This window comes from Brachionichthys hirsutus, unplaced genomic scaffold, assembly GCF_040956055.1.
Source record: "Brachionichthys hirsutus isolate HB-005 unplaced genomic scaffold, CSIRO-AGI_Bhir_v1 contig_745, whole genome shotgun sequence".
In the NCBI taxonomy this organism is placed as follows: domain Eukaryota; kingdom Metazoa; phylum Chordata; class Actinopteri; order Lophiiformes; family Brachionichthyidae; genus Brachionichthys; species Brachionichthys hirsutus.
The window spans coordinates 327358-347842 of NW_027180354.1; the positions used below are offsets into that span (position 1 = coordinate 327358).

General features: G+C 42.3%; 1 protein-coding gene across 1 annotated transcript in view; it reads left to right on the forward strand.

Annotated features, from left to right (window-relative positions):
• Positions 1 to 20485, forward strand: part of LOC137913962 (neurexin-2-like) — a 161798-nt gene that overhangs the window by 133569 nt on the left and 7744 nt on the right. The window contains exons 7-11 of the mRNA XM_068757582.1: positions 1594 to 1755; positions 7072 to 7510; positions 8392 to 8775; positions 9849 to 10052; positions 12717 to 12743. Of these exons, the coding sequence (XP_068613683.1) occupies positions 1594 to 1755; positions 7072 to 7510; positions 8392 to 8775; positions 9849 to 10052; positions 12717 to 12743 (1216 nt within the window). The remainder of the gene's footprint in view (positions 1 to 1593; positions 1756 to 7071; positions 7511 to 8391; positions 8776 to 9848; positions 10053 to 12716; positions 12744 to 20485) is intronic.

Here is a 20485-nt window from a genome sequence, read left to right on the forward strand (position 1 = left end):
TGTTAGTGACAGAAATAAGAGCAGAAATGCAGACGTTAACCCTGGCTGCTTTCTGTACACTCAACACTTTTTTTTGCTTCAGCCCCTTCAAATGCAGTAAATATATTAACATAACAGAAGCTTAGCACAGGCGGTGCTTCAATAAATTACCCAATATCTATCTGTGCGATATTATGACCCTTAAGCATATACTGATGCAAGTGATGCGGCAAAGCCAAATATTGCTTAAAAATCTATATACATAAAGAAAAGATCTGTGTGGGTTGCAGATGTGTGTGATATCAGGACATTTTCAGCCACCTGTCTAGTGATGAATATGTAAAGCATGGAATTCTGCTCATGGGGAAGTCAAGAACAGAATAAATGCATGACAGAACAAGGTGTAAACTAAACAGATGTCTGGCAGCTCCTCAATGACCATCCCTCATGAACTTATCATTAACCGTCAACGGTGATCCATTAGAGCATAGCCTGGCCATTCTTCAGTGAATATTCTTATTTCAGAAACATCAGTCGCTCTCTTCTTCGTATTCTTTTTATTTAGAAGAGCTCACACCATCAATAAATGTCTGGGGTTTGTAGGGAACTTATAAATAACATATGTGGTGAGACTTATTTGCCCCGTTCTCCTCTTCCACCACTCTTACGGTCCTTGTCGGCGCTGTGGGTTGTTTGTATGGAGTTGCCCTGCCGACAGCCCCTTCAGTACCCGTGCCCTGTCACCCGCAGTCTTAATGGTGGACGCCTCAGAAAACAATTTGATCCATCGTTCCCACCGAGTAGCAACAGCAGACATAAAAATGAGTTGCCCTATTCAGAAGGGAAGTGCAGCTAACAAAAGGGAAAATTTGTACAAATCTTGGAAAGAGAAAATATAACCTCAGCTTGGGCAAATGATCTGTTGAGTGCAGTTGCTAAGACTTATCTTATCTTGTCCTATCTAGTCTCCACATAGTCTCCATAATGTAGGTTTAAACACTGTTCAATGTGCTCCAACCTGATATTGCAAACATCAAAATATGATTTCATGGAGGATAGCTTATACAGAATAGCCTCTATGAGATTAAGATTAGTTCATTTCTACATTTTAATCTTCATATTAGAGAGTGTGTTTGATTCTGCTCTGCATTTTCTTATCTGCTCAAGATCAAACGTGACCAAAGACCTGATCCGTGCAGAGATTAGTTAAGACATTTAGATCTACCTTTAGTTCATTAAGCTAACTGGCTGAGTTTAGGTTTTTTGCAGACACATTTTTGGGTTTTGTTTTGTTTTTGCATTCCTTTAAGTCGCCTTTAAATAAGTTCAGAATGCAGTAAAACCCTACTCTTGCCATCAAGGTGGTGTGGTTCCTGTAGTTTCCACTTAGCAACTGCACTCAAGAGTAAAAGCCTCCAGTCTGACTGACACCAGAAGTAACCAACCAAGCGATACCGCATAGGGCGTGGCCCAACCTTGTGACTGGTCTTTAATCCAATTTCTTCCCTGTTTTTCCTCCACATTCTTCTTGATTTCTCTCCACTCTCATCCTTTCCCATACCTCTCTATCCCTGTGTCTCTTCATCTGTCTCTTTTGGGCCATGCCTGTGCCAGGTGACCATCTCGGTGGATGGTATATTGACCACCACTGGTTACACCCAGGAAGATTACACCATGCTGGGCTCCGATGACTTCTTCTACATTGGAGGAAGTCCCAATACTGCCGACCTGCCTGGATCGCCCGTCAGCAACAACTTCATGGGCTGCCTAAAAGATGTGAGTCTACAGTGTGCTATCTGTCCCATCACATGTACCCATGTACACAAACGAGAAAATATTAGCCTTCTTTATGCTACATGACGGTGGTGTTTCTCTGACGACGCCGGCCTATGTTCAAGCCTCTCACCCATAGAAAAGCAGGAATTTGTGCTCCAGCAACACCCTTGACCCAGAAGGCGGATAAAACAGACATAAAAAAATGAATAGATGACTATATATATTTGCATATGTGCATGCCATTTAACTATGTATGTACTCACTCATAACTCCGCTGCTGGTGCATTCCACTCGTCGTGACATCAAATTATTGCCGCTAAACACATACGTTTAAATTTTTAAAAGCCCGTTGTAACTCAGAGTTGTTAAATGAGTACGTCAGAAAGAGAAGGTCATCTGTGATTAAGATAAGATTATTTGATTATATTAGGTAAGGAAAGTCCCAGAACCATCAGTAGTATTCATTCATCTTATTAGTGGTGACACAATCCTAATTGTCTATCCCACCTGGCTATGGACAAACACCACCCCATTGCAAGGCCACGCAGAAGACAGACAACCATTCACACTCACACCTATGGACAACTTGTAGTGACCAATTCACCTATATTGCATGTTTTATTAGTGGGAGGAAGTCGGAGAACCTGGAGAGAACCCATTCAGACACAAGGAGAATAAGCTAATTCCGCACAGAAATTCCCCAGATGGAATCGAACTCGGGACCTTCTTGCAGCACTACCGCTGTGCTGCCCTATCAGTAGGGTGTCATTCTTTCAAAGAAAATGGAAATGAAGTCAAAATCACAGGAGTATCATATAGTTGCAGTGAGAAAACACAAAACGTGTGGCACACTCGCGTTAACACGAGGGAATCATCGTCCCGAGTGGATATAACTCCCGTCGTCGAGTAGGCGGTGTCAGACACACAGTGTCCTGAATCTGTTTCCAATGTTTATTTCCTCTGTGCTTCCTCACGCTCTTCCTGACCACATGGCAGACCAAACACAGCCCACGCACCCGCCACAGTGGGATACACACATCGACATGGATGGATGTGTGGAGGCCTTATATGAACTGTATTTGCTCTACTTTGACCCCCCGCAAAAAAAGGAATGTTAGTTTCACCAGCGCTTAAATCACAGTTTAACAAGCTGTCAAAAGAACCAATCAGAGCTTAAAGCATTATTCCCGTGCAAATGTAATGACTTTTATAGAGGCGACACAACACGGTGCTATCGCGTTTGCTCATAAAACTGCACTGATTGAATAAGTAATTACTTTTGCCATCGCTTTTAATGGATCTCACAGTAATCGCTCTATCTCTAACTTAATTATGCCTGCAGAATTACATTTTCGTTATTTAGGTTGCTATCGGAAGGATCCCTAGTGGGCCTTGAACTTCCCAAGGCATTTGACTATCTTCTCTCTCATCAAGTCGAGTCTGGATTTACCGTCAACGTACAGAAAGAAAGGAGAGGGTGGGTGAAAAGTAGAAGAAAGAAGCGGCCACACAGAGGCGGGAGCCCATAACAACAAACAGCTGAAGGCAACGTGTGCAACGTGCTGGAAATGACATAAGACACGATGGCTGGAGAGAAAAATATTCCTGTCTGTGGAATAGACTCAGGAGATGTGGAATTAAAAGTGCAGTAGGAGAAAACTGTAGCATTATTTATTCAATATAATTGCTTATATTCAGCAGACAAATGTAAAGAAAGTGAAAAGAATGGTGAAAGTTTTGAGGAGAAGGATGAGCGCATATGAAAGAAACTTCAGACGAATCCGGGGGGCAAAGCGGTGTTGCAGCAAACATTCTGCCAACGGCTGCTTTTTTCATTTAGTAGTTTTGGTTTGGGTCACCATAGCCACAATGCTATACATGTAATATGCATGCAGGAAGGCTCCAGTTTAGAAGAATAACTCATTATTTCTAGGTTCAATCAAACGAGTGCAACTAGGATGATAGATCTAATTAGAGTTTGGCTCTGATATTAGCACGGTAGCAAAAGGCAACTCCCTGATTGACTGTATTAGCTGAGCTCAGCCATAAAGGTAATCACACAGAAAAGCAGGGAGAAAACCCGCGATGAGAGGAAATGAAAGCGGCAGGTAAAATAGGGGCTGGGGTAAATGGCTGAGGGTAGTCAGCGGTCTGTTTCATCCTGTGCTAGCTCAGCAGCACGGCTCGGATGATCAGTGGTGTTATGGTCTGGGGCAAGACTTTCATGCCACTACCGTGGTCAAATGCCTTTGATACGCTTGGCCAGTAGCCTCCAGGAAGCAGAAATCCAAAGGAAGAGCACAGCAGAAGGGGAGTGAAAAGACACCAAAAGAGCCACTGAAGCTCTGTGAAGTTATTTGTGCTCACATGCTCGTGTGTGTTCAAAGTCGCCCACATGCGATGATCACACACTGTGTGGCATATGTATGCGTTCACTGGGCTCCTAGAGTGGCGAGGTGTGAAATGGGGTGTTTCTGCTCAGTCCCCCCCCCCCAGTCTTGTTTCCTCAGTTTCTTCTGTTCAGCACGCCACCATCTGTCTCTCCACCACAACTTCCCCATCTCCTTCTGTCTTCCAGAAAGTGACCTTGCTATCTCCCCGTTTCACACTCCTCCCTTCGTGTCAGTTTTTTCTCACTTTCTTCCCTTCTCAACCTCCTGACTCGCCCCACCTCTCTCATTTCTTCTCTTTGCCTCTGGTTTTCCCTTTCCCGGGGCAGTGTTGTATAATTAAGTCCAACCGCAGCGCGGTTGGCACGCCAGCTTTGCCATCCTGATGGCCAAATTAAAAATTGATTTCTTTGACTGATTCCAGGCGCTGGATGAATCCTCTCCTCTCGTTTCGCTCTTTCACTTCCTGCCCTCCCTACTTCACGCTGATGCTCTTTCTATTCATCTGCAGGCTTCTCCTACTTGCACCTTTGTTGAATGCTAAAATCTTCAGGAGACGTACAACGCCCCCCCCCCCCCCCCCCCAATCTCACACCCTACTTAGCTCAAGTCAGCATCCATTTGAGACTCTGTAGTTTGATGCCAAGTGTGCCCTTTCCCTTCCCAATGTGCTTCTTTAATCACCAAGGCAACAACAATCAATGCAATTCATCGTAGCCGAATACTGAAGGTACTTGACATGCTGAATGTCAGCGAAGTTGATGCGTTAAATAACTTCATATTAACACGATTAAGGCTGGATGTCAGCATTTTCTGTGTGTTTATAGTGATAACTTGTGCAAAAGCAGGCTTCTATTATTCAGTAAATGGGCTCACTGAGCATTGAGTACCGCAAGCACATCTAGATAAAATATGTATTTTGCTCTGCTGACCTGCAGGGCTTTAGATTTGTTTCTCAATGGCAAAACAAATCAATAGCGTCACCCCTCAGGACGTTTTGGCAGCGTGTAAGCCTTACTGCCAGTGGTGAGAAATCCTCGGTGCATGCTGGGGCTCCTGACTTTAGAGAGATCAGTCCGACACACAAAACACCTTGTCCCCTCAGCTGAGTCAAAGACTTCAGAAATAATAAGCCTATAATTAACCTTTGTCCCCCCCCCCCCCCCCAAAGAAAAGAGTGTCCCAATTAGAGATACAATTGGTGTATAATATATTTGTTATTATTGGGACATTCAATAAAAGCAAAGCATAGCTTTGCTAAGTGGGGTGGGGAGTGTTTGAAAAATACTCTGTGAAGGACTCTGACAGCAGCTGTCTGGTGAACTAGATAGTCAAAAGCCGATGAGCCGCGTTGCACGAGATGAGAATTCCAGTGTGGCATGTGAGAAACAGCCAATGCAAATGAGGACTAAAGCGACGGCGACACTACCGGTACTTTCTAAACATCTGTGCAAATTCAGAATGTCTTCACAACTTAAAAGGTTCAGCCCAGTTCAACTACAGTAGAGAAACAACCGTTAAAACAATATATTGATTTACTCCCTTTGTTTAAATGTTCCCAAAGAGTTTGAGTCTTTTGTTTTTTACTTTTTACTCAGAACAATCTAGAGCTAATTACTTTTAAACGACTTATTATATGTAGTTCAATCCTGTCCAGTGATGCTAAACAATAATTCATACTTCTTCTATGTACCTAATTTAACTACATATTGTTTAAGAAGCATGATAAAGAAATACTGGTGGGTTCAAAGCTAAGTTGAGTCTAATGGAAATAAATTAATACAAATTTCAGTCGATTAAAAAAAACGCATCTAGTCCAATTAAAAATGTGACTTAGTATAATATTGTACAAAAATACTAAGAGTTACACAACATACACATTAAATATAGGGTGTCTATGTAACTAAAGTCAAAATTGAGCTGAGCACATCAGCTGCAAAGATCAATCTGCAACAACCAACATTACAACCCAGACAGCAGCAGAAAACAGAGACAGGAATGTAAAAAGCATTCATTTATTACATTTCAGCAAGTGTGCATTGTTGTGTGAGAGAGCATAGCGCTTACTGCGATTGAGAAAGGAAATGCTCGAAGCAGAGACCTCAGCTGCTTCAAATTACTACCTTGAGGAGGGCCTCTCAAAAAGCTGTCAACATTGTGTTTGACAAATACTATGAGATAGTAGGAGGATAATTTACTCTGCCGTTAGCACTTAATTCATTATGAAGGCACACAGTGACACACACTTTGAGCAGAAACAATAGAGCTGTATTCCACCAAAGGCTGTCGAAGACATTTGCATTAAGGCCTGTGATCAACGTTCGCTTCTCACTGCCTCGAAAAATCTCCCACAGCCTTTTCATTATTCTGCATTTAAACTGACATTTCTGAGCCACACTTTATATGTTTAATAGATTTCACCAACAGCTTGGAGATTGCACAGTGTTGACCGGAGCTGTGTGCGCTGACCGTGTTGGGCAGCCACTAAGAGAGATCAATGAAAAAAGAAAAAAAAGAAGAAAAAGAATGATGCACATTCGTAAACGGCACTCATCTGGATCTCGGTTGCTGTTAGAGGACCGTGTGCTTCAAATGCAAAAAACAAAGCATGTTGCATGAATTTCGCTGTCAACCTTGCGGCTCCAGAGAGAGCAATGCATTTAATTTGTGTTTGGATTCATCATTTACCCGCGCTGACTAGATTTCCCAGCAGCCGCTGTAACTGACACTTGAAATTAATTTGGGCAATTAAGAGGCATCTGTAGGCTCTCAAAATAATGGACGTAATGTTCTTCTCTGGAGCAGCTGTGCTTTGTTTTTGTTTTTTGGGACTCCAAAATAATAATCTAATTCTAGATGTCACTTTTGAATCTGCCACTAGTGTTGTACTCAGAACTGTAACCACGTTGTCGTCCATGTATTCCAGGTGGTCTACAAGAATAATGACTTTAAGCTGGAGCTGTCCCGGCTGGCCATCGAGCGCGACCCTAAAATAACCCTGAACGGTGACCTGGTGTTCCGCTGCGAGGATGTGGCGGCCCTGGATCCGGTCACCTTCGAGGTCCCTGAGTCCTACATCTCCTTGCCCAAGTGGAACACCAAGAAGACGGGGTCCATCTCCTTCGACTTCCGCACCACAGAGCCCAGCGGACTCCTGCTGTTCAGCCACGGCCGCCCGCAGGGCCCCAAGGAGCTGAAGCCTGGCAGGGAACTGAAGACTGATTACTTTGCCATGGAGCTACTGGACGGGTATTTATACCTGCTGATTGATATGGGCTCTGGAAAAACGAAGCTGAAGGCCAGCAACAAGAAGGTCAACGATGGTGATTGGTGCCACGTGGACTTTCAGAGGGAAGGGAGGAAAGGTGAGGGATGCATTACAGCTGTTGCACGAGACCAACCAAATATGTGTTGCTTTTGAATAGCTACTGTTTACATCTCCTGAAGCCAGCTGATTGAGTCTGCAGCATTGGGGCGTCACAAATTGGAATTTGACAGGGGAAAAGGAGAGGCTCAGTTGATGTTGACAAATAGAACATCTGCCCTAGCATGTCAAAACAAAAGAAAACTAATAGTCACTATTAGTACTAATCATACCTCTGGTGGCATTTGCTAACAGATGTTTATTTCCCATACCTGTTCCTTCTTCCTGTGGCAACAGGCATCTGCATGTGTGAGTGTGAGATCTGATGAATGGACAGTAGGTGGCAAAGCACCTTAGACATCATATACCCCCCCCTCCTAATGGCATCTTGTAATGAGGAGAAGTGTGAATGAGTGTGTGCCTGGGTGTGTATGTGAACGCAGGCATGTGATCTCACTGCTGCTGCTGTAATTGGCTTTTAATAGAAAATTAAGACAGAGTCGTTAATCACAGGAGGAGAGAGGGCCCTTTGTTTCACCCACTCCCTTCTGCATTCTGCTTCCCTTCTCCTCCATTTAGCCTATTACAGACACATTAAACACACAGTCTCTCACACACCTTTACACACACACACACACACACTATTGCCATTTATAGTTTATATTTTCTGTGTCCCATTGTCTGTATTTTATGTTCTCAGCTCATCCACTTACTTCCTCTCCTCCCCAACTTATCGAGCTACTTGAACTCCTGCACCAACGCATCACCTGCTCAGACATAACATACAAGCCACATCCTCAGACACACACATTGTGTGTGCCAATGGAATAAATAAAAGATTCATTAGTGACATTTTGTTCATTTTGTCTTTCTCTCTTCCAGGATCCATCTCGGTCAACAGCCGCAGCATGCCCTTCAGCTCCCCTGAGGGCAGTGAAATCCTGGACCTGGACAGCGACATGTACCTCGGCGGGCTGCCCGAGTCCAAGACGGACCTCATCCTGCCACCGGAGGTTTGGACGGCGTTGCTGAACTATGGCTACGTGGGCTGTGTCCGTGACCTCTTCATCGATGGAAAGAGTCGGGATGTTCGTCGCATGTCCGAGATCCAGAGTGCCATCGGCGTCAGCAGTTTCTGCACCCGTGAACTCCAGAAGCGGTGCAGTAGTACGCCCTGTGGCAGCGGAGGTCTTTGCAAAGAGGGCTGGAACCGCTACATATGTGATTGCACTGGTACTGGCTACCTGGGGACCAACTGTGAGATAGGTGAGGAGTGTAATGTTGAAGGAACGGGGCCGCCTGATTGGATGAAAACTCAATCTTCACCACAGACGTTTCATGTATGACTAAACTGTACTGCCTACTCTTTCCTCTGAGAGGCTGGCACCAGTAATCAGGCCTTTTTATATCTGTGCCAATTCTGCAAACCCAGGTGTCCTATTTGCCAGAGTGACAGAATGTGCTAGACAAATAGCAGCACACACATCTGATTTATACCAATTAGCTACATGCGCATCACTTCAAGTTTTGGTTTTGCACATCTGTGGGCCTGAATGAGTCATTAGTGGGACATGGACAGGAATGTGGATATGAGACACTGGATTTAAATCAGGACAGTTGGAGATAGAGGTTGAAATGACTTAACCTTCACCTAAACCCTTGATTTTCAAGGTTACATTTTAAACTTCTTCAGAAGTCAGGTAATAATAATAATGCATTGGTTTTATATAGCGCTTTTCAATGCACCCAAAGACGCTTTACGTTGTGCATTATTCATTCACTCCATACTGTAGCCACAGGTATTGTTGCACCAATACTCTTCTGCCACTTAGTGGAGTTTTCTGGCACTGCAGGGATATATATATATATATAGCAGATATTCATTTATTTATTTTCTACATATTTACTCAGCATATTAATCAAATTTCACTGCAACATAAGAGCAGTGCATAGCTGCAACAGATTATTCTGTAGCATGTGCTCATAGTTGTGAACAACATCATATATAAAGACTCAGAAACCAGCAGCATGTTTGTGTCAACACCTTTCCATGCTGGAGGAGAGTCTGACATTGGAGTCCTCATTACTGCTTGTGATTTCCCATCTTTATAATATATGTCTTGCTTTGATGCTTCGGGTGATGTCGTCTAAATGCAAAATGACATTCTGGGAACATCATGCAAGCTGTTCCCTTCATTGGACTTATTTATGAAGAAAATTGCACACAGCATAATGAAGCAATAATAATGTAACAGCCTCTAATCACTTGGAAAGCTGGTATAACTGACGTTGTGCTTGTTGCGCCCGCCCGGCCATCCCATCCCATCTCCCGACTCCAGAGGCGACTGTTCTGAGTTATGACGGCAGCATGTACCTGAAGATCATCATGCCGGTCACCATGCACACAGAAGCCGAGGATGTGTCGCTGCGTTTCATGTCTCAGCGGGCGTATGGCCTGCTCATGGCCACCACATCGAAGGAGTCTGCAGACACGCTGCGACTGGAGCTGGACGGAGGCCGCATAAAGCTAACCGTTAACCTCGGTAAGTCGCTGAGCTTCGTAGTGCACGTCACTAATAACCTTTCTGTTACCATGCCTCCGTCTCCACGTTTGTATTTTAGTACTGTGCGCAGAAGGAGGGTCTGACATTTTGGGGGAAAAGCTTCTAGATCTGTCTTCTCTGATATATGATGGAGTACACTTTTTATTTGACTAGCTACCACCATGAATGAACTTCTTATGGGACTCAAAAGCGTCTACTCTGGCAACAGTGAGGTGCAAATCCAGAAGCTTCTCCTTCACAAAGGACTCAAGTGTGTGCTATAGAAATGAAAGGCTGGATTAATATGTATCCACAGTACACTATTGTCTCTGTTCGTGTTCTTTGGCCCTATTGCTGCTGTTCCATGTGAATCCTTATAGTCCCCCCACCCCTCCTATTGGGAAGCTCCATCTCTAACAGTTTCCCTGGCTTTAACCCATGACCCATCTACGTGATGTGGCCCCCTCCTCTGTCACTCTTCCTCAAGGTCCTGCTTTACTTTCAATTCATTACTGAAGAAAGCTGAGGGGCTGGATAAGCCTTCGGCGCTTCAAGATGACATAACAATTATGAATAGAGTTCAAAGTCAGGTTTATGAGATGGGTGAATTCATAGACGGGAAGCATGCATTCCCCATAACAACTGGTGCAGGATTGCAGACTGTGCTACGGGGAAGATGGAACTAGCCGCCTGACTCTGGACATTTTAAGCCTGTCCCGATTCTTTGGAGGAGCAAACTCACCAGTGAAGCTCGAGGAGCGTGACAGAGGTGCACACCGGGTTGAGTTCAAGCCACCTAGAGACAGGAAGGGTACCGGTGGGATAAACATAGGGGGGCCCCTTCCCTCTCTTTTCCACTTTCTCATCTTTTCTATTTTCTGTCACTCAAACACCCACCTGGCCATAACTCAGACGATGGAACTTTTCATCCCTTCAATAGTCTGTATGTCTGCGGCCCTTGGATCAAACAGTCAGAGGGACCAGCTCACAGCTGTAGCGGCGCAGACATGTACCTGCAGGCCCCTGAGCACCCACTGATAACCACAATGGTCCAGTCCACAAATGCATCATATACTAGGAGGACACCACTCTGAAAGGAGAAAAGGGCTCCTTTAAGAGTGGTGTCCTTAAATGGCACCTCCGAGCAGCCGGAGAGTGGACAGACATCAGGATATTATAGAGATGTTGTCAAGAAATAAATTAGCCCACAATCAGTAAGGAATTAAGTCCACCCTACCTGGATATACTTAAGCTTAATTATATATATATATATAGATGGCATACAATGACAATAAACTGTCATTGTCTAGTGTTTCAATAAACTATGAATTGTGCATCAATATAAAAATGTATATACATGCACAAACGTTCTGTCCGTTTTAGAAAACATTGCTGTTTACCAACACATATTGCACGTAACCACTTTAATTTGAACCGTATCTGTCTCTCACACACGTACCTGCAGGGTGATGCCAGTCCCTGACTGTTTGTGTCCACTATTCTGTAGCGGTTGACAGCTCGAGACCACAACCCAGCCACTCTGCCACATGCACATGCACTTTCTAGCCACTAGGTGGGGCAGAAGGGCACCAAATTGATTTCAGTAAATGCAATTTTGATAATTATTTAATGGAATACAAAAGATGTGTTTTCTGACAATGGAGTTTAGGATTAGCTACGGAGAAGGATTCAGTTTGAGAGTTAGCATTCACAATCGTTTTTAGTTTTTGTTACACCGTTTGTCACAGAGGGGTCCCGTATGGTGAGTGTCGTGTGCACCAGGCATGAGGTGGGCTGGGATGTGCAGATCACCCTTTCTTGCCATATACACTGTTGGGTTTCTCACACCTAGAGTGCTGTAGAAGGCAAGTTCATCTTTAATTACCAGGAAAGAGAACTGAAATCAACTGTGTAAAACGTCATCTATCTACTCACATGACTGCATGAGCGGCTACACGAAAACATACATGGGCATTAGTGTAAGTATAATGGCTTCACTGCCTTTCTTTAGCTTATCTAAAATCAACCATTGCATCTATTTATACCAGTAACATCTGCCTTAAGTATTTTGTGCAGTTGAATATATTAGGTTTTATCTAACTTGTTCTGTAAGGTTAATAATGCATACTTAAATTTCCAAGCGACATTTACTTAATTGTAAAATATGTTTTCAATCAACAAAGGTAAAACTAAAAAAAAAGATGATAGTATAAGCTGTCAGATGGTACATTCAATCTTGAATGCTCAGTATTTTGCAGCGCTGCATAACAGAAATAAAACCCTCATAATTCTCACAATTTACATTTTGATACTCTCTTCGCAATCTCACTCAAACTATTTATTACGTGTTCATATGAGCATGGAATATTCCGGATAGTTTATTTTTATGATGGATATTTTGAAGGTAGAAACATTCTAAGGTTCTCCTCCGGCGTAGATCTGCAGTGTCTTGCCTTCTGCTGTGCTCTGAGGTTGAAGAATGAATGGATGGTAGGATTGACGGTGGGAAAGGGTGATCCTGACTCAGAGCCTGTCCCCGGATGGTGGCCCCAGAGCATTGCTTGGATGTCTGCAGAATGTACTTTGAAGGATGTAAAATGTCGTTCTTTCTTTCTCTTTATCCTTTTTTGATTTGATCTCACATTTCGCTCTCTCTCTCACCAGATTGTATCAGGATAGACTGTAGCCTCAGTAAGTGGTCCTATCCATTTTTCTGACTAAAACGTGTCTGTTTTTCTCATCTTGATTCTGTGCTGTAGAATTTATCTGATCCCTCCTGACCTCATCAGTGGCACCTTTTGAAATAGTTTATCTTTAATTTATTTTTGTGTGGTTTTTCCTTTCATTTTTTTTTTTGGTTCTTCATTCCCATTTTTTCCAAGCCCTTATTTTGCTCATGTCCATGTTTAAGTAAAATATTTCATAGCTTCCTCCTTACTTGTTACCCATTCTGTTAATTTTCCTGTCAACCTTTTTGCAACAACACATTCCGAAACCAGAAACTTGCCTCTCCCTGTTGGATGCTCCCGTTTCCTATTATGCTCCTCTGAGTCTAGGTTCCACCGGGCTGCTCACACAGGTGTTGTCTGCTCTCTGCATGGGGGAAAACTGTAGTTTGGGTCCCCATAAAGCTATTTGCTTGTCCACTCAGAGACGGCACCACCTGGTGAATGTTTGTTCTCTGAGCTAGAAAATGTTTTTTTTTCTGCTCCATGCTGACCGAATGACAGCAAATTGTTTTCTCTATCATGACAATTGAACAAGTAGCCCGCAGGTAAGTGCTGCCAGCCACAGTGTCAAGTGGAGAAAACCTGATGTTTGTCACAAAATGTGTTTCTTTGTGTGTGTGTGTGTGTAATTAGCTTGATACGGTATGGTGCCTTAGGGTTAGCTTTTGAACGTAAATTAAAAATGTAGCATCAGAAAGGGATTAACAGTTCTTTTCCACCTGCAAGGAAAGTGTTAAGATTCTGGAAGAGGTTTTGAGGGGAGTTAAAGAAGCCATTTTGAGTCAAACTGAGGATTAAGACATCATCAGCAACACTTGTCCCCAGAGTCCACCGCAGCCAGCCACACCTGGGTGCATCTCAACAAAAGAGCTGACGGGAGGGTGGGGGGGTAAACGACCCTTCACCTTATGAACGTTTTTGTGGCTGATGTGTAATATTAGAGTCACTGTGTGTGGATAAGGAGTCTGTGATGGCAGTGTGAAGGTATTTCTTTGGTTTTTGTGCAGCACTTCTACTTGATTAAACATCCACTGTATATATGCCTCATCTCTGGACTTAAAAACTTACCTTATTGAGTTCAAAATTGTTCAAACATTGCCTTCAAGCATGAAATCAGTCTCAGTGTATGACAAATTATATCACTGAATTCTGAATATGTGCAGCACCCAAAGCATTTCATTCTTAGAGGTTGTTCATTCCCAAGCTGACCACTAGATGTCAGGCAAGCACTAGGGATAGTGTGAGTAGAGCATTGATTTCCACTGAGAAGATCAAAATGATATTTACTGTGTGTTTGTCTACCCATATCCTGCAGCAATTTAAAAATAAATCCGTGACTGACTTTGAAATCTCAGTATCTCAGTTTTGGCTCTTCTGTAAGGAATATTCTATTTGAACTTGTGCAGCAATCGATTAGGAGAAAACAAGGTCCAAGACCAAGAGTTACATGTAAAATAAAAAGCAATTAAATCTGTGGGACGGTTTGTCATTTTGATCTGTGACTAAAATAAAGAATCCCGAATAAGAGAATCAGCCTGGAAGGCCTCTGCTGGCTGGTCCATGTATGTGCAGTGAGCAGCACAAAATCCGAGCAGAATAAGCAGCACTTTGACTAATGTCATGATCACCTGCAAGGAAGGCTTGTGAGTCTATGTTCAAATAGTAATATGAGTCAAATCACTAGAATAAGGGAAACATCAAAATATGCACTTCTGAGTAGTTTGAGCCAAATTTACTCTTTAAAACTTCACTGTCACATTATTGCATCATACAAATTATATTAACAGTGTGATTTGATAATAATCTGGAAAGCAGGCGGTTGATTAGATTTGGTGGCATTCTGTGACAATAATGGATCTTGATCACTATCAGACTAATTGCATTGATACACCGATAGCTTTGGCATATGCAGTGTTCTTCCTTTATCGTATCTGCTGCGGTTTGACTGCTATCGTCAGACTTTCAATATTTCAACTGTTGACAGACTAAATGAGGTTCTTATTCTTTTTCTTTGAGCTCATCCCGTGAGGGGTCACCACAGCAAATCAATGTTCTCCACCTCACCCTGTCCTTTGCATCGTCCTCCCCAACACCAGCCACTCTCATATCCTCCCTCACTACGTCCATGTATCTTCCGCTGGGTCGACCTCTAGCCCTGTTCCGATGGAGCCTTACTGACATTCTTCACACACCTGATACTTTCCTCCACATGTTTCAGCCTGCCTGCACACAATTCTTCACTTCCTTTCCACATTCTCCATCACTCTGCGTCACATCGTTCAATAATTTTAAATAGACTATGGAGCGTCTTGTGAAGCATCGGAAGCAAAGGATCAACCTTGTGTTTCTGTGTACATTCCAAACCTGCTTTTCCACCTTAATGTGATTGATGTGATATGAAGCAGAGCTTTACCCTACAGCCTCAGTCAGGTCAGGGTGTCAGGCTGATGTCTATTTGGAATGTGGCCTTTCTTAGCACCAGATGAGATCAGATTTGGCATGACATATGGGCAGCATGTCGGGCATGAGGCCTCCATCTGCTAATGTGATAGCCGTTGGCCAGCCTAGCTGCAGGTACACACTCCAGAACACGCTGGAACACACACAAACTGTCAGTGTGTGTCAAGGAGAATAAAAGTGGCTGGTTATGATTCAGTTTATAACCAGATCTACAGCAACATTTATTAAATACTGTAGGAATTATTACCTCACCTCATGTTGAAAATACACATCAACTCTGATTCACTTTTACTTTTCATAGATGGTATATAAAGATACCGAGAACAATATATAACCTTTTGGTGATGATCCAGATCACCATGTGGATGGTGTAAATCAAATTAGGAGGGGAATGAGCTGCTTGGTGGAGGTCTGCGCTCTCTGAGTGCTTTTCAGGTTGGTAATGAAATCAGCCAACATTAATAGTTATGGCCAATGTTTTGCTCCATGATTGTCTAGTTGAAATTTGTTGGACAATTGTTAACTGATTGCACTTTATTAAACACTAAAACAATATATAGTATTTGTTTGTTTCCACAATATAATGAGTCTCCGGGAAATGATAGAGTGTGAGTTTTAGATGGTTAGAGTGGAAAGGAACGATCAAAGTATCTTTCATCAGGAATAAAAAGTGTGTTCCTACTTTTTTCAGGTATGGAGTTATTGGCCGTTGAAGCGAGGCGGAAAGGGAAGTGAATGTCTGGGTTGTAAAAAACGTATTTAGACGTTATTGCCACTGAAAGAGTTCAATGTTTTTTTATTTATTTATTTTTTCTGCATGCTTAACTTGTATTATCCAAGTATAAAGAAGAGGCAAAGTTAAGTAATTAATTCAACTCATGGCATGCACAATGTCTACATTTATTAGACTCAAATTTTAAGGAGTAAAACTATATTATTGTCATAACTTTGGACTTATCCTGATAAATGCATGTAGGACTATAGGTAAATCTTTTAACTTTTTTAATTAGTAATTTAACAATAAGATAATAGCACAATCATGACTTAATAGCATCAAGAGAAGAGTACATTTCTTTCCAACGCTGCCATAGTTTTATGAACGCCCCCAAACAGAGCAGATGTAAATGCACTGATGAAAGAATGCATTGTATTGTAGGCAGATAAATTCATATTATTCTTTTGCCCACAATGGGACAGCTTATATTTGTCACTGAGACTTTCTCCTTTCTCCTGCCGCAGTCCTAACTGCTTCTCTCAAAGTTTTGAAGCACTGTCGGGGAAGCTATCGGCCTAAGCCATGCAAATGACTGATGTACTACTTTTTACCGCACTTACAGTACGTGTGCTAAAATATGGCGTTGTTATTTTCCTTCTAAATGAATGCTTTGTTCAGACTAATTTGTATTGAATAGGGATTTTGTCTGTCGCTCCTCCACACTTCTCTCTGAGCAGATGGCTCTCATAAATATTGAATTTGAATGAGTTTCCAATCATTCACTTAATATATGAGTCATCACATTCTATTTCAGCCACACAGAATCGGCGATGGATTTGGAGTGGGCACATGCAAAACATCCTAGAGTGGAAATTTGAACATATATCTGAGTGAGTTACTTATTAAATCTATTTGGAGACGCTCTGATAGTGATTAGATTTTTAAAACTAATTACCATAAGTGCTCCAATGGAGGATGGCTGCTTTTTATTTTCTGTTCATTCTACCAAACGACAGGCAAGATGTGAAGCAATTAACCAATAAGAGATGTGTGGTATTAGCGTAATGTCTTAGATCTGTGAACCATCAGAGACACGCAGGCAGATGAACAACAGAAATCAAATTCAGTGTTACAAATTGTGAATATTGCATTGTGCGATACTTGAACTACTGTGTCCGGATATACAAGTGTCCTTTGAGCAGTAATATGCAGTAAGCAAAACATCTTGGGACTCAAAACCATACACATAAACATCCATCAAAGCATTTCTTATAATTGTAATTCATTTAATCACATTTTATATCTTCAAGCCCCTTTGAATTTTATATCTATGCGTTTGTTGCTATATAAAGCATCTCAGATGAGCGACAAGTTAAACCTTTGCCGTGCATAAAATGGATAAATGAGCTGAAGAGTTATGAATGCTATGCAATCAAAAATAAAAGCCCTAAAGACGTTGTCTAGCCGAAGGACATGCTGGGCAGGCGATGGACCGTGGTTGTATGAAATCCCCTGACCTTATATTGTCCATTATGCTTCATTTCATATTTTTAAAGTAATGCTTCATTCTTATTCACTGGCCAACAGCCTTGAAATTTCCAACACTGCCCACTGTCACAGGCCCTTTATTCACAGTCTAGAAAGAAGAAGAGAAGACAGATGAAGAAATAAACACTGATAAAGAAGGGTGTGTGTGTGTGTGTGTGTGTGTGTGTGTGTGTGTGTGTGTGTGTGTAGACCTTGAAGACTGTTGAAAAGTGACTGAATCAGAGAAAAGAAAAACAAGAACCCAGAGGAACAGTGATGATGCGGTTCCATCATAACGGCACTGGGCTCTATCGTTTGTCTGTTTTCTTCAATATTCTATCTCCACTCTCTTTCCTGTCTCCCTTCTGTTTGAACTTGAGACGCCTTATACAACCTGCTCAAAGAGAGAGGTCAGGGACCGATAGTCTGCATGCTTGAGCAATCATTTCTGCCCGCCTGGTCCACTCGCCAGCTCAGGTGTCGTGTCGGAACACGAGGGTGGCAGCTTTTGGGGGGGGGGGGGGGGGGGATTCGCTGATGATTCAGTCCTTTTCAGAAACATTGACCGTTGCACCTTGTGTTGTACTAGCTGAATAAATTATTGCCAAACTCCCCAATTACTAATCCCAATCATTTCAAAAAGCAAGAAACATGTTGAATTGAAAACCTAAAATTTTATATTCTGCAGAAGTGTCGAGGTTATTTTGAACAAAGTTTCTTTTCCGTCTATTTATTTTGCAGAATTTCATGAACAAAGAAAATAGTTATTGAAATGTATCAAATCACAACATGCAGGCCAGGACCTTTGTGAGGGTGGATGTGGCTAGCTGGCCTGCATAGCATTGGTCCTAAATCAGTCTGCCTCCTTTCAGCATTACGTGGTTCTTCCGACAGTTTAGATGTGGACTCATTACAAAGGCTTTAATGAGAGAACCGGCAGCAGCATGGAGCTGTCGAAGCCCATGCTGCCTTGCAGGACTGATGGCTATCCTTTGGGATATTACCTTCCTCCTGCTGCAGCATGCTGGGAAGTGTGGTTTAAATCGTAAATCTGCGCTCCCCTCTGAGACCTTTATCTGGAGAACAAAGGAGACAGATGTGAGGCGGAGGAAGAATACAAATAAAAAACAAGGGCATGAAGGGAACTGATAAGAACAAAAAGGAGGCTGGTGGATGGCATTATGAAAGGGAAGGAGTAAGTCAATCTGAAGGGAGCGCTACATTTTTGTTGAGGGCAGATGGAATGTATGATTCATTCACTACCTCTGAAAATCAATTTGCTGTCCTCTCCACCTCAAATATGTCTTCCCACCCTGTCCACCTGCAGTTCTACAAGCTTTCATCGGAATTTATCTTATCATGGATTTTAAAGCACAAGCGCGCCCCTTGTGAACAGTGGCAAAAACATGCAGTGGGAAAGAGAAAGTGGGTGGCCCAGACACCAAGCACTGAATACAAATAATGGTGTGAGACAACAATCATCCTGTACACACATAGACACAGCTCCAGGATGTTTTGTCTCTTTAATTGGCAATTAGGGTCAGGACTTGTCCCACTTTTCCTTTTCTCTTGTTGACCTTTCCCTCCATCCTTGCTGGTTGCACACAGTCCGTGCCCTCTTATCATTTTCTGGCTGTTTGTCATGCAGCACCATGCGGGGGACTTGTTTTGGGTGTGGCTGCAGGGAGGCTGTCTTGCTGTAGTGTCAGCATTCAATTCAACGTCCTCAGCTGACTTCCAGGCCTCCCATACTTCCATCATCCAGTCCCTCTCATTCACCCACAAAGGCCTTTGTTCTTAGAGATGCAAGAAATAATGAAGAGGGACACATTGTAATAGAAAGGTGAAGGGATTTGGTTCGACTGTGGGGGGGAAAAAGAGGACATGGTAGAAGACAGATTAATCTATGGGGGGGGAGTCTCAATATTGATGTCTCTTTGCATTTTTATCAGCATCACATGCTTTTATCTACTTATCATATCCTATGACATAATGCTGTACCTTTCCGCCACATACACTCACACACAAACAACCTTTCATTAGACCTGCAGTGATAGGCCTATCTCTTTTGAGATCAGAAATATGATATCTTAAGGTAGAAGCCAAATGAAATCATTGCCAGAGGAGTTCTTATCTTGAAAACTATGACAAGTAAATCATGTCTCTCGCCATATAAAATTTAATAAACCGTGCAGCCTTGTGAAACTGTTGCTGTTATCTGCCTTTCCATTAAAATAAAAATACGTGTGCATTTAGGTCACCCTTCTGAAGAGCACTCTATCCCCATATAGAACACATTCACCAGTGGAGCAGCAATGTCTGCCTCTTTTTCTCCATATCATTTGTGTTTGCAAAGTTACAACTATATAGTTTTTTATGCTGCACTGATGCTTGCAGAACAACTGATAGAGAGAATAACATGCACATAAAAGAAATCAATCCCCCAACTGTATAATGTGTATAGGATTGGTCTGGTCAAAGCACAATTCCAATTTAATCATTGCTGGGCTCATTTTTAAACAAGTCACCTCCCTCTGAATCTGAAAGTCAATGAAGGCAGTTAGCACACTTACTAGTCATGAATGATCAAAACAAAGCACCCCTGGGTCTATGAATAAGGTATTATTTGCATATCCTGCGTCTGTAGATTCACCTAAGCCACAGATGTGAGAAAAGACTAAGTGGGGAAGATTTTTCTCACAGTAGAGTTAAACAAATCTATAAAAAACAACTATTTTTGCCATAAGAGTTCATAGTGAAACGAGACAATAGGTAGATTTTAATCAAAAAAATAAATACATTGATGAAGCCGACAAAATTATATCAGGCAAGCATGACTGCATGAAACATTTAGTTTCACTCTGTCAATAACCTTTAATAGATGAGGGTCCATTTTGTTGCCTGCATCCATGTAGGATGTAAAAGCATTTCAAAGTAATTGCGTGAAAGAGGCTAACATTTAATAACCTGCTGTGCTAATTTGTGTATTTGAGCCAAGCATC